Genomic DNA, 14,376 nt, shown 5'->3' on the forward strand with positions numbered 1-14,376 from the left:
GAGTCCTATTCCCTATATAGTGCACTACTATAGACCAGAGCCCTATTCCCTATATAGTGGTACTACTTTAGACCAGAGCCCTATTCCCTATATAGTGCACTACTTTAGACCAGAGCCCCCTATATAGTGCACTACTTTAGACCAGAGCCATATGAAACCCTATTCCCTATATAGTGCACTACTTTAGACCAGAGCCATATGGAACCCTATTCCCTATATAGTGCACTACTTTAGACCAGAGCCATATGGAACCCTATTCCCTATATAGTGCACTACTTTAGACCAGAGCCATATTCCCTATATAGTGCATTACTTTAGAGGATGTATTTTTGTTGCCATGAGGCAGAGAGAAAATTCCCTGCCATTCTACACATGTTGCCATGGCGCTGTGAGGTCGCCTAGGCAGAGAGCTCCGGTACATTTAGTTAATATTTAATCATTTTTATTTGTTTTTTTTTAGTTTGAATATTTTGATTTGATTTTTGGTTTTTAATAGCTCAATGGGTATAGACTAAGTCTGGGTAAAATCAATGTGTTTCCTACCTGTGAATATGATGGAAAATCAGTTCTTTCAACATAGCTAGTTAACAATGCTAGCAAGCTAATTAGCTAGTGTGTTTTGGTTTTTAATTTTTAATTTTACCTTTATTTAACCAGGCAAGTCAGTTAAGAACATATTCTTATTTTCAATGACGGCCTGGGAACAGTGGGTTAACTGCCTGTTCTGGCAGCCTGTTCAGGGGCAGAGCTGGAGCAGAGGGAGGGTTTTGACAGATTTGTACCTTGTCAGTCCTCCTCATAGCTGGAGCAGAGGGAGGGTTTTGTCAGCTCGGGGGTTTGAACTTGCAACCTTCTGGTTACTAGTCCAACGCTCTAACCACTAGGCTACGCTGCCGCCCACCATATTTTTTGCTTGTTTTTATGGTCTCCTGACCCGTGAGGAGGACTGCAAGCTGGCAGGGATGAATTCAATGCTCAGTCTGACGATTCCTCTGAAGATTTGTGCTGGCTGACATCATTGAGTTAGTGGGAACGTAGTAATGAACTTCATCTTGTACAAGGCAGTCAGACAGCTGGGACTGCGAGGCGAGTGAACAGTGCTACCTGCCTGCCACTGGAGGACCTACTCATCTACCCCCTGTTGACAAAACCCTCCCTCTGCTCCAGCTATGAGGAGGACCTGATCATCTACCCCCTGTAGACAAAACCCTCCCTCTGCTCCAGCTATGAGGAGAACCTACTCATCTACCCCCTGTAGACAAAACCCTCCCTCTGCTCCAGCTATGAGGAGAACCTGATCATCTACCCCCTGTAGACAAAACCCTCCCTCTGCTCCAGCTATGAGGAGAACCTACTCATCTACCCCCTGTAGACAAAACCCTCCCTCTGCTCCAGCTATGAGGAGAACCTGATCATCTACCCCCTGGAGACAAAACCCTCCCTCTGCTCCAGCTATGAGGAGAACCTACTCATCTACCCCCTGTAGACAAAACCCTCCCTCTGCTCCAGCTATGAGGAGGACCTGATCATCTACCCCCTGGAGACAAAACCCTCCCTCTGCTCCAGCTATGAGGAGGACCTACTCATCTACCCCCTGTTGACAAAAACCCTCCCTCTGCTCCAGCTATGAGGAGGACCTGATCATCTACCCCCTGTAGACAAAACCCTCCCTCTGCTCCAGCTATGAGGAGGACCTACTCATCTACCCCCTGTAGACAAAACCCTCCCTCTGCTCCAGCTATGAGGAGGACCTGATCATCTACCCCTGTTGACAAAACCCTCCCTCTGCTCCAGCTATGAGGAGGACCTGATCATCTACCCCCTGTAGACAAAACCCTCCCTCTGCTCCAGCTATGAGGAGGACCTACTCATCTACCCCCTGTTGACAAAACCCTCCCTCTGCTCCAGCTATGAGGAGAACCTACTCATCTACCCCCTGTTGACAAAACCCTCCCTCTGCTCCAGCTATGAGGAGGACCTACTCATCTACCCCTGTAGACAAAACCCTCCCTCTGCTCCAGCTATGAGGAGGACCTACTCATCTACCCCCTGTAGACAAAACCCTCCCTCTGCTCCAGCTATGAGGAGGACCTGATCATCTACCCCCTGTAGACAAAACCCTCCCTCTGCTCCAGCTATGAGGAGGACCTACTCATCTACCCCCTGTAGACAAAACCCTCCCTCTGCTCCAGCTATGAGGAGAACCTGATCATCTACCCCCTGTAGACAAAACCCTCCCTCTGCTCCAGCTATGAGGAGGACCTGATCATCTACCCCCTGTAGACAAAACCCTCCCTCTGCTCCAGCTATGAGGAGGACCTGATCATCTACCCCCTGTTGACAAAACCCTCCCTCTGCTCCAGCTATGAGGAGGACCTGATCATCTACCCCCTGTAGACAAAACCCTCCCTCTGCTCCAGCTATGAGGAGGACCTACTCATCTACCCCCTGTAGACAAAACCCTCCCTCTGCTCCAGCTATATGGATCCCACTCGACTGTCGTTCCATATGTTGTAGGCTTGAAACACCCAAAACCTACCCTCTGCTGACAGTTGTGGTAGTCCAGCCCTCTGTTATCTACTATAAGGACTAAACCCTCCCTCTGCTCCAGCTATGAGGTAGGACCAGCCCTCTGTTATCTACTATAGGACTATAAACCCTCCCTCTGCTCCAGCTATAAGGACTTTGAGATGTGTTCCATATGTTGAAAAACACTCTAGAAGCTGAAACACCCAATTACGTTATTAATTATTCTAGCTGACAGTTGTGGTAGTCCAGCCCTCTGTTATCTACTATAAGGACTATATATTAGTTGTGGTAGTCCAGCCCTCTGTTATCTACTATAAGGACTATATATTAGTTGTGGTAGTCCAGCCCTCTGTTATCTACTATAAGGACTATATATTAGTTGTGGTAGTCCAGCCCTCTGTTATCTGGTCTAAAGTAAGGACTATATGTGGAATAAAGCCTTGTAGTGGCTCTGGTCTAAGTAGAGGACTATATGTGGTAATAAAGCCTTGTAGTGATCTACTATAAGGACTATATGTGGAATAAAGCCTTGTAGTCCAGACTCTGTTATCTAAATAAGGACTATATATTAGTTAAAGCCTTGTCCAGTGGCTCTGGTCTACTATAAGGACTATATGTGGAATAAAGTTTTGTAGTGACTCTGTTATCTACTATAAGGACTATATGGAATAAAGTTGTTTTCTTTTCAAGCACTTTGAGATAATGTTGTATAATGAAAAACACTATAGAAGCTGAATAAATTATTATTGTTATTATTATTATTGTGAGGCTGAGATAAAATGTTGCGGTGGCTCTGGTCTAAAGTAGAGGACTATATGTGGAATAAAGCCTTGTAGTGGCTCTGGTCTGAAGTAGAGGACTATATGTGGAATAAAGCCTTGTAGTGACTCTGGTCTAAAGTAGAGGACTATATGTGGAATAAAGCCTTGTAGTGACTCTGGTCTAAAGTAGAGGACTATATGTGGAATAAAGCCTTGTAGTGACTCTGGTCTAAAGTAGAGGACTATATGTGGAATAAAGCCTTGTAGTGACTCTGGTCTAAAGTAGAGGACTATATGTGGAATAAAGCCTTGTAGTGACTCTGGTCTAAAGTAGAGGACTATATGTGGAATAAAGCCTTGTAGTGACTCTGGTCTAAAGTAGAGGACTATATGTGGAATAAAGCCTTGTAGTGACTCTGGTCTAAAGTAGAGGACTATATGTGGAATAAAGCCTTGTAGTGACTCTGGTCTAAAGTAGAGGACTATATGTGGAATAAAGCCTTGTAGTGACTCTGGTCTAAAGTAGAGGACTATATGGGGAATCGGTGCCATTTGGGATGCAGACGCAACAGTGTTCATCACCTGGACAGCTCCTCGCGCTAGTCTCTCTCTCCTCAACAACAGAGCCGTTTCTCCGGGCATATAACCTGCCTAGTGTCCATCCCGGGCTGTATCTGTCTCTGAGCTGCGCCCGCTGTTCATCTGTGAAGTATTCCCAGGCTGGCTCAAAACGTCCAGAACTACGTATCCTATCCACCGATTACGAAGTATCCTAGAATCCCGGCGATTACTACAATAGCAACGAATATGAATCCAGCGATGCATGTGATCATTCCGTTATTGTCACCCCCTTCATCTATCTCGTCCTTGGGCTCCTCTTCACAGATGGAAATGACGCCCACGGAGGAGTTCCCGACGCTCAGGGTGGATTTGAGCTCGGCGCCGGCCTCCTGCTTGGCCTCCACGGCCCACGGAGCCACCTGCACCTTCATCTCCATCTCCTCCATCATCTGGCCCACCTGGGCGATCTCAGCCTGGAGCTCCTTCAGGTCGGCAGTGTCGATGTTGCTGTCCGCGTCGTACTTCATGTTCTGCACAGACATGGCCCTGGCGGCCACTGTGGTGGTGCTGCCGGTCATGCCCGTCTGGATGAGGTGTCTGGTGGGCACCTTGAGGGGGAACTCCTGCCCTATCTCCAAGCTCCGCTTCATGTCCACTTCCAGTAGCTCCATGCTGCTGGTGAACAGCACCCATAGCCTCTCATACTCAGCCCGGTCGTCCTTGCTGGTGGTCTTGTCTTTGAGCAACTCGGTTAGTTTATTCCGGTTGGCCACCGCGAGCTCCTGGGCTTTCTTCCGGGTCTTCTTGAGTTCCTCGCGCAGGTTCTGAGAGTCCGATGTGCTGCCCAGCGCGATGACCAGGTGCCTGTAGCACGCTGTGACTTTGTTCAGAGCATCCAGCATGGTTTTACACTCATCTGTGCCCCCCATGATTATTTTTTTAATTCAAATATAAGCCCACCTCTGATCTCCCCCGGCTACATTAAAAATGCATTCAATTAATTTTTTTAAAAGCGGTGCGCAACAACAACAGAAAAGGATGATGATCGCGAACCGCCAGACGCACCGTGGTCGGTCGTTGAGCTCGATTCCACTGTCTTTTTTTATTTGAGTTTTTAGTTTGGACAAGAGAACACCATCCACACGAATCCAGTCAAAGCTCTTGTCACAGCGAATTCCTCTCTATCCATGTCCCTGTCTGCGAGCAGCACAGAGAGCCGAGAGAGAAGCTTAGATATTAATGGACCAGTAAATGGCTTTACCTTCGCTCTTTTGCATTGGAGATTAGATGGCCGACGGCGTCAGAGAGACCAGCCCTCCCTGCCTGCAGAAAATAGATAGTGTATCAAAACATTTCTGTTGGTTTGTGGGTAATAATAGTCCAATATATTAGAGACTGTGTAGCGGATTCAGCTACAGGTGTTTCCTATTAAATGTCAACTCCACAGTATCCAGACCGAACAACTCCAGGCAGCGTCGGCTCGCGAACAAAAAATATAACGGAAAGTCCATTAATGCCCTCGCCGTCTTCTTAGATGCACATCTGGATGGTGATGATTATATAAAAGAAACGCTGTTAAATGTCAGCTCAGCTCAGCGTGAGAGACAGACCCGTTCCCGCTGGACGAACCAAATCAAAACTGTGACGAGATGGACGGTTGGTTGGTTGTCTAAGTATCGTGGGGCTGTTTCTTCTTCATCTGAACGGAAGCCACTTCAGTCTGTCCACGGTGCTGTTTTAAATACCATAAGCGCCTGGTCACATGCAGAACAAGACCGGAGCTTTCAGATGTAGGCATTCTGGAACATTGGACAGAGTAGAGAAGCCTAGAGATCCACTGATTGGTTAGTGAGAAAACATCTCCAGTGGGATACGTATTGTGATTGGTTAGTTATTCTCACACACACACACACACACACACACACACACACACACACACACACACACACACACACACACACACACAGCCCCCTCCCTCCCTAGACTACTGTATGTGGTGGTAGTGGATGCCTTTATTAAAGTGATGCTCACAGATGAAGAGGACGCTGAGATATTGACTGTTTCACAAATTGTACCCTTTTCGCTATAGGGGAGTGGTCTAAGGTAGTGCACTATATAGGGAATAGGGTGCCATAGTGCTCTGGTCTAAAGTAGTGCACTATATAGGGAATAGGGTGCCATAGTGCTCTGGTCTAAAGTAGTGCACTATTTAGGGAATAGGGTGGCATGGGGCTCTGGTCTAAAGTAGTGCACTATATAGGGAATAGGGTGGCATAGGGCTCTGGTCTAAAGTAGTGCCCTATATAGGGAATAGGGCTCTGGTCTAAAGTAGTGCCCTATATAGGGAATAGTGCTCTGGTCTAAAGTAGTGCCCTATATAGGGAATAGGGTGTCATAGGGCTCTGGTCTAAAGTAGTGCCCTATATAGGGAATAGTGCTCTGGTCTAAAGTAGTGCCCTATATAGGGAATAGGGTGCCATAGTGCTCTGGTCTAAAGTAGTGCACTATATAGGGAATAGGGCTCTGGTCTAAAGTAGTGCCCTATATAGGGAATAGGGCTCTGGTCTAAAGTAGTGCCCTATATAGGGAATAGTGCTCTGGTCTAAAGTAGTGCCCTATATAGGGAATAGGGTGCCATAGTGCTCTGGTCTAAAGTAGTGCCCTATATAGGGAATAGTGCTCTGGTCTAAAGTAGTGCCCTATATAGGGAATAGTGCTCTGGTCTAAAGTAGTGCCCTATATAGGGAATAGTGCTCTGGTCTAAAGTAGTGCCCTATATAGGGAATAGTGCTCTGGTCTAAAGTAGTGCCCTATATAGGGAATAGTGCTCTGGTCTAAAGTAGTGCCCATATAGGGAATAGTGCTCTGGTCTAAAGTAGTGCACTATATAGGGAATAGGGTGCCATAGTGCTCTGGTCTAAAGTAGTGCCCTATATAGTGAATAGGGTCCTATAGGGCTCTGGTCTAAAGTAGTGCACTATATAGGGAATAGGGTCCTATAGGGCTCTGGTGTAAAGTAGTGCCCTATATAGTGAATAGGGTGTCATAGGGCTCTGGTCTAAAGTAGTGCCCTATATAGGGAATAGGGCTCTGGTCTAAAGTAGTGCACTACATAGGGAATAGGGTGTCATTTGAGACATAATCATTGATCCAGCAGCATTCAGTCTGCTTCATAATGGATCATCACTGCAGGGTTAAAAAAGATCCATTTAGAGATCAGACCGTTGTTTTCCCAGATCAATGGGAGCTTTTCATCAATACAATATTTTCTGTTCTGTAGATTTGATTACATTTCTCCTAGTTTCCTTTCACTTTTAACTTTTGAAGGATTACTTTTTATGACGGGTTTGTGTGTGTGTTTGCATGCTTACCTGTGTGTCTGTGCATTTACAAATGTGTGTGTCCTTGTGCTGGTTTGTGGTGTGTGTGTGAGAGAGAGTGTGTGTGATGTGTGTGTGAGAGAGAGTGTGTGTGGTGTGTGAGAGAGAGTGTGTGGTGTGTGTGTGAGAGAGAGTGTGTGTGGTGTGTGAGCGCGCTCCTGTGACTAAGTACAGTACAGGGATGCAAGTTGTATCTGTTATGGATGTGATCTCTGCTGTGTGGAGGTGAGAGGCTCCATATCTGATCTGTCTGGAGGGTTGACTGGTCTGTCTGGAGGGTTGACTGGTCTGTCTGGAGGGTTGACTGGTCTGTCTGGAGGGTTGACTGGTCTGTCTGGAGGGTTGACTGGTCTGTCTGGAGGGTTGACTGGTCTGTCTGGAGGGTTGACTGGTCTGTCTGGAGGGTTGACTGGTCTGTCTGGAGGGTTGACTGGTCTGTCTGGAGGGTCTGGAGGGTTGACTGGTCTGTCTGGAGGATTGATGGAGGGTTGACTGGTCTGTCTGGAGACTGGTCTGTCTGGAGGGTTGACTGGTCTGTCTGGAGGGTTGAGGGTTGACTGGTCTGTCTGGAGGGTTGACTGGTCTGTCTGGAGGGTTGACTGGTCTGTCTGGACTGGTCTGGTTGACTGGTCTGTCTGGAGGGTTGACTGGTCTGTCTGGAGGGTTGACTGGTCTGAGAGGGTTGACTGGTCTGTCTGGAGGGTTGACTGGTCTGTCTGGTCTGTCTGGGGTTGACTGGTCTGTCTGGAGGGTTGACTGGTCTGTCTGGAGGGTTGACTGGTCTGTCTGGAGGGTTGACTGGTCTGTCTGGAGGGTTGACTGGTCTGTCTGGAGGATGGAGGGTTGACTGGTCTGTCTGGAGGGTTGACTGGTCTGTCTGGAGGGTTGACTGGTCTGTCTGGAGGATGGAGGGTTGACTGGTCTGTCTGGAGGGTTGACTGGTCTGTCTGGAGGGTTGACTGGTCTGTCTGGAGGGTTGACTGGTCTGTCTGGAGGATGGAGGGTTGACTGGTCTGTCTGGAGGGTTGACTGGTCTGTCTGGAGGGTTGACTGGTCTGTCTGGAGGGTTGACTGGTCTGTCTGGAGGGTTGACTGGTCTGTCTGGAGGATGGAGGTTGACTGGTCTGTCTGGAGGGTTGACTGGTCTGTCTGGAGGGTTGACTGGTCTGTCTGGAGGGTTGACTGGTCTGTCTGGAGGGTTGACTGGTCTGTCTGGAGGGTTGACTGGTCTGTCTGGAGGGTTGAGGATGGAGGGTTGACTGGTCTGTCTGGAGGATGGAGGGTTGACTGGTCTGTCTGGAGGGTTGACTGGTCTGTCTGGAGGATGGAGGGTTGACTGGTCTGTCTGGAGGGTTGACTGGTCTGTCTGGAGGGTTGACTGGTCTGTCTGGAGGGTTGACTGGTCTGTCTGGAGTCTGGAGGGTTGACTGGTCTGTCTGGAGGGTTGACTGGTCTGTCTGGAGGGTTGACTGGTCTGTCTGGAGGGTTGACTGGTCTGTCTGGAGGGTTGACTGGTCTGTCTGGAGGGTTGCCTGGTCTGTCTGGAGGGTTGACTGGTCTGTCTGGAGGGTTGACTGGTCTGTCTGGAGGGGACTGGTCTGTCTGGAGGGTTGACTGGTCTGTCTGACTGGTCTGTCTGGAGGGTTGACTGGTCTGTCTGGAGGATGGAGGGTTGACTGGTCTGTCTGGTCTGTCTGGAGGATGGACTGGTCTGTTAACTGGTCTGTCTGTCTGGAGGGTTGACTGGTCTGTCTGGGGTTGACTGTCTGTCTGGTCTGTCTGGAGGGTTGACTGGTCTGTCTGGAGGGTTGACTGGTCTGTCTGGAGGGTTGACTGGTCTGTCTGGAGGGTTGACTGGTCTGTCTGGAGGGTTGACTGGTCTGTCTGGAGGATGGAGGGTTGACTGGTCTGTCTGGAGGGTTGACTGGTCTGTCTGGAGGGTTGACTGGTCTGTCTGGAGGGTTGACTGGTCTGTCTGGAGGGTTGACTGGTCTGTCTGGAGGATGGAGGATTGACTGGTCTGTCTGGAGGGTTGACTGGTCTGTCTGGAGGGTTGACTGGTCTGTCTGGAGGGTTGACTGGTCTGTCTGGAGGGTTGACTGGTCTGTCTGGAGGGTTGACTGGTCTGTCTGGAGGGTTGACTGGTCTGTCTGGAGGGTTGACTGGTCTGTCTGGAGGATGGAGGGTTGACTGGTCTGTCTGGAGGGTTGACTGGTCTGTCTGGAGGGTTGACTGGTCTGTCTGGAGGTTGACTGGTCTGACTGGTCTGTCTGGAGGATGGGTTGACTGGTCTGTCTGGAGGATGAGGGTTGACTGGTCTGTCTGGAGGGTTGACTGGTCTGTCTGGATGGAGGGTTGACTGGTCTGTCTGGAGGGTTGACTGGTCTGTCTGGATGGGGTTGACTGGTCTGTCTGGAGGGTTGACTGGTCTGTCTGGAGGGTGGAGGGTTGACTGGTCTGTCTGGAGGATGGAGGGTTGACTGGTCTGTCTGGAGGGTTGACTGGTCTGTCTGGAGGGTTGACTGGTCTGTCTGGAGGGTTGACTGGTCTGTCTGGAGGGTTGACTGGTCTGTCTGGAGGGTTGACTGGTCTGTCTGGAGGGTTGACTGGTCTGTCTGGAGGGTTGACTGGTCTGTCTGGAGGGTTGACTGGTCTGTCTGGAGGATGGAGGGTTGACTGGTCTGTCTGGAGGGTTGACTGGTCTGTCTGGAGGGTTGACTGGTCTGTCTGGAGGGTTGACTGGTCTGTCTGGAGGATGACTGGTCTGTCTGGAGGGTTGACTGGTCTGTCTGGAGGGTTGACTGGTCTGTCTGGAGGGTTGACTGGTCTGTCTGGAGGGTTGACTGGTCTGTCTGGAGGATGGAGGGTTGACTGGTCTGTCTGGAGGGTTGACTGGTCTGTCTGGAGGATGGAGGGTTGACTGGTCTGTCTGGAGGGTTGACTGGTCTGTCTGGAGGGTTGACTGGTCTGTCTGGAGGGTTGACTGGTCTGTCTGGAGGGTTGACTGGTATGTCTGGATGATTGACTGGTCTGTCTGGAGGGTTGACTGGTCTGTCTGGAGGGTTGACTGGTCTGTCTGGAGGGTTGACTGGTCTGTCTGGAGGATGGAGGGTTGTCTGGTCTGTCTGGAGGGTTGACTGGTCTGTCTGGAGGATGGAGGGTTGACTGGTCTGTCTGGAGGGTTGACTGGTCTGTCTGGAGGGTTGACTGGTCTGTCTGGAGGGTTGACTGGTCTGTCTGGAGGGTTGACTGGTCTGTCTGGAGGGTTGACTGGTATGTCTGGAGGTCTGTCTGGAGGGTTGACTGGTCTGTCTTGACTGGTCTGTCTGGAGGGTTGACTGGTCTGTCTGGAGGGTTGACTGGTCTGTCTGGAGGGTTGACTGGTCTGTCTGGTGGATGGAGGGTTGACTGGTCTGTCTGGAGGGTTGACTGGTCTGTCTGGAGGGTTGACTGGTCTGTCTGGAGGGTTGACTGGTCTGTCTGGAGGGTTGACTGGTCTGTCTGGAGGGTTGACTGGTCTGTCTGGAGGGTTGACTGGTCTGTCTGGAGGGTTGACTGGTCTGTCTGGAGGGTTGACTGGTCTGTCTGGAGGGTTGACTGGTCTGTCTGGAGGGTGGAGGGTTGACTGGTCTGTCTGGAGGGTTGACTGGTATGTCTGGAGGATGGAGGGTTGACTGGTCTGTCTGGTTGACTGGTCTGTCTGGAGGATGGGTTGACTGGTCTGTCTGGAGGGTTGACTGGTCTGTCTGGAGGATGGAGGGTTGACTGGTCTGTCTGGAGGATGGAGGGTTGACTGGTCTGTCTGGAGGATGGAGGGTTGACTGGTCTGTCTGGAGGATGGAGGGTTGACTGGTCTGTCTGGAGGATGGAGGGTTGACTGGTCTGTCTGGAGGATGTAGCTTTCTCTTTCTGAAATTATTGAGGCGTATGGAGTCTAGTGATGAAGTCTAGTGATGGAGTCTAGTGATGGAGTCTAGTGATGGAGCAGTGAATGAGTCTAGTGATGGAGTCTAGTGATGGAGCAGTGAATGAGTCTAGTGATGGAGTCTAGTGATGGAGCAGTGAATGAGTCTAGTGATGGAGTCTAGTGATGGAGTCTAGTGATGGAGTCTAGTGATGGAGCAGTGATGGAGTCTAGTGATGAAGTCTAGTGATGGAGTCTGGTGATGGAGTCGAGTGATGGAGCAGTGAATGAGTCTAGTGATGGAGTCTAGTGATGGAGTCTAGTGATGGAGTCAGTGAATGAGTCTAGTGATGGTCTGGAGGATGGACTGGTCTGTCTGGAGGGTTGAGTGATGTTGAGTCTGGAGGGTTGACTGGTCTGTCTGGTCTGTCTGGAGGGTTGACTGGTCTGTCTACTGGTCTGTGATGGAGTCTACTGGTCTGGATGGACTGGTCTGTCTGGAGTGATGGAGTCTGGAGTGATGGAGTCTCAGTGATGGAGTCTGGAGTGATGGAGCAGTGAATGAGTCTAGTGATGGAGTCTAGTGATGTAGTCTAGTGATGGAGCAGTGAATGAGTCTAGTGATGGAGTCTAGTGATGGAGTCTAGTGATGGAGTCTAGTGATGGAGCAGTGATGGAGTCTAGTGATGGAGTCTAGTGATGGAGTCTGGTGATGGAGTCGAGTGATGGAGCAGTGAATGAGTCTAGTGATGGAGTCTAGTGATGGAGTCTAGTGATGGAGTCTAGTGATGGAGCAGTGAATGAGTCTAGTGATGGAGTCTAGTGATGGAGCAGTGAATGAGTCTAGTGATGGAGTCTAGGGATGGAGTCTAGTGATGGAGTCAGTGATGGAGTCTGAGTGATGGAGTCTAGTGATGGAGTCAGTGATGGAGTCTAGGGATGGAGTCTAGTGATGGAGTCTAGTGATGGAGCAGTGATGGAGTCTAGTGATGGAGTCTAGTGATGGAGTCTAGTGACGGAGTCTAGTGACGGAGTCTAGTGAATGAGTCTAGTGATGGAGTCTAGTGATGGAGCAGTGATGGAGTCTAGTGAATGAGTCTAGTGATGGAGTCTAGTGATGGAGCAGTGATGGAGTCTAGTGATGGAGTCTAGTGATGGAATCTAGTGAATGAGTCTAGTGAATGAGTCTAGTGATGGAGTCTAGTGATGGAGCAGTGATGGAGTCTGGTGATGGAGTCGAGTGATGGAGTCTAGGGATGGAGTCTAGGGATGGAGTCTAGTGATGGAGCGGTGATGGAGTCTAGTGATGGAGCAGTGACGGAGTCTAGTGATGGAGTCTAGTGATGAGTCTAGTGATGGAGCAGTGATGGAGTCTAGTGATGGAGTCTAGTGATGGAGTCTAGTGATGGAGTCTAGTGATGGAGTCTAGTGATGGAGCAGTGATGGAGTCTAGTGATGGAGTCTAGTGATGGAGCAGTGATGAAGTCTAGTGATGGAGTCTAGTGATGGAGCGGTGATGGAGTCTAGTGATGGAGCAGTGACGGAGTCTAGTGACGGAGTCTAGTGATGGAGCAGCGATGGAGTCTAGTGATGGAGTCTAGTGATGGAGCAGTGATGGAGTCTAGTGATGGAGCAGTGACGGAGTCTAGTGACGGAGTCTAGTGATGGAGCAGTGATGGAGTCTAGTGATGGAGTCTAGTGATGGAGCAGTGATGGAGTCTAATGATGGAGTCTAGTGATGGAGTCTAGTGATGGAGTCTAGTGATGGAGTCTAGTGATGGAGCAGTGATGGAGTCTAGTGATGGAGTCTAGTGATGGAGCAGTGATATGTTATCCTGTTAATGGACTGGAGGACAGGGGACAGGAGGCTGGCAGGCCACTCTACCATTGTTTTTACTGCGTCTCAAATGCACCCTATTCCCTATGTAGTGCACTACTTTTGACCAGAGCTCTATGGGGCCTGGTCTAAAGTAGTGCGCTATATTGTGAATAGGAGCGTATTCAGCCATTGTTTATCTTGCGTAAGACAACACCTGCTGAAAAAGGGCTTTAATATGAGCACTTCTATTATTGGTTGTGTTTGTACATTTTCATTAAAAACACACAAAGTCCTTAGTGGTGATGAAAATAATCATCTCCTTTTGTTGACGATGAATGAATAACCTGGAGCTTTTCTCCTCAAATCATGTTGAGCAGCTCTCCTCAGTTCGCTACAGTCGGTGGACAACGGCACGACAGTTTCCTAATAGGCTGATTCAAAGTCATCAGTTCGACGGTGTCACGTTGGTCGTAATAATTATCGGACCAAGGTGCAGTATAGGCGAATAGCATGCTAACAGGCAACTACACATAAACAAGATCCCACAACAAACAAACAGTGAGCAAATGGCTGTGAAAAATATGATCCCCAATCAGAGACAACGATAAGCAGCTGCCTCTGATTGGGAACCATACCAGGCCAACATAGAAATACAACAACCTAGATTACCCACCTAGTCACACCCTAACCAAACATAGAGAATGAAAAGGCTCTCTATGGTCAGGGCGTGACAGACAGACAGCATCCTGGATCTGAATTGGCAACTCAAAACGTCCTCTGTTTTTATGGCCAGCTAAAACCATGATTTCGTCATACAGTAAAGGGCATTATCCTCATTATCCTGTGATGAGAATGTCTGCCCAGCCCCCCTCTGCCTATGTCCTCGTTGTAGCCTGCCGCTGTGGTGAAGGGGAGCCGGTCTCCTCTTCCACAACGCACTTGAGAGACAAAAATGGGTTATGATCGTATAACATTTCAAAATGCAATTGTGGGAAAACCATAGCTTTGTTCCCTGGTCCCAGTTGAAGAGAGGAGGGTCTCAGCTTTGTTCCCTGGTCCCAGTTGAAGAGAGGAGGGTCTCAGCTTTGTTCCCTGGTCCCAGTTGAAGAGAGGAGTGTCTCAGCTTTGTTCCCTGGTCCCAGTTGAAGACAGGAGGGTCTCAGCTTTGTTCCCTGGTCCCAGTTGAAGACAGGAGGGTCTCAGCTTTGTTCCCTGGTCCCAGTTGAAGACAGGAGGGTCTCAGCTTTGTTCCCTGGTCCCAGTTGAAGAGAGGAGGGTCTCAGCTTTGTTCCCTGGTCCCAGTTGAAGAGAGGAGGGTCTCAGCTTTGTTCCCTGGTCCCAGTTGAAGAGAGGAGGGTCTCAGCTTTGTTCCCTGGTCCCAGTTGAAGAGAGGAGGGTCTCAGCTTTGTTCCCTGGTCCCAG

At 49.5% G+C, this 14,376-nt stretch overlaps 1 protein-coding gene and 1 long non-coding RNA gene across 27 annotated transcripts; both read right to left on the minus strand.

Annotated features, from left to right (window-relative positions):
* Positions 1-827: 827 nt before the first annotated feature.
* LOC127921648 (uncharacterized) lies at positions 828-2,529 on the minus strand. 26 transcript variants are annotated; one of them, XR_008109197.1, is made up of 6 exons: positions 2,206-2,529; positions 2,035-2,148; positions 1,865-1,921; positions 1,638-1,751; positions 1,466-1,522; positions 828-1,408 (listed from the first exon to the last, which is right to left on the minus strand). It is a non-coding gene; the product is annotated as an uncharacterized LOC127921648 (long non-coding RNA). The 26 variants fall into 26 exon arrangements; XR_008109193.1 differs by having other exon boundaries at positions 1,466-1,579; XR_008109182.1 differs by lacking the exons at positions 1,466-1,522; positions 1,865-1,921 and having other exon boundaries at positions 1,580-1,751; positions 2,206-2,319; positions 2,377-2,529.
* Positions 2,530-3,212: 683 nt separating this feature from the next.
* LOC118381843 (regulator of G-protein signaling 9-binding protein) lies at positions 3,213-5,640 on the minus strand. The gene has a single exon (XM_035768736.2). It carries the CDS (start codon positions 4,778-4,780, stop codon positions 4,040-4,042), a length of 741 nt encoding a protein of 246 aa, XP_035624629.1. The 5' UTR covers positions 4,781-5,640; the 3' UTR covers positions 3,213-4,039.
* Positions 5,641-14,376: the final 8,736 nt, after the last annotated feature.

The sequence above is a fragment of the Oncorhynchus keta genome, unplaced genomic scaffold, assembly GCF_023373465.1.
Source record: "Oncorhynchus keta strain PuntledgeMale-10-30-2019 unplaced genomic scaffold, Oket_V2 Un_contig_2290_pilon_pilon, whole genome shotgun sequence".
Taxonomy (NCBI): Eukaryota; Metazoa; Chordata; class Actinopteri; order Salmoniformes; family Salmonidae; genus Oncorhynchus; species Oncorhynchus keta.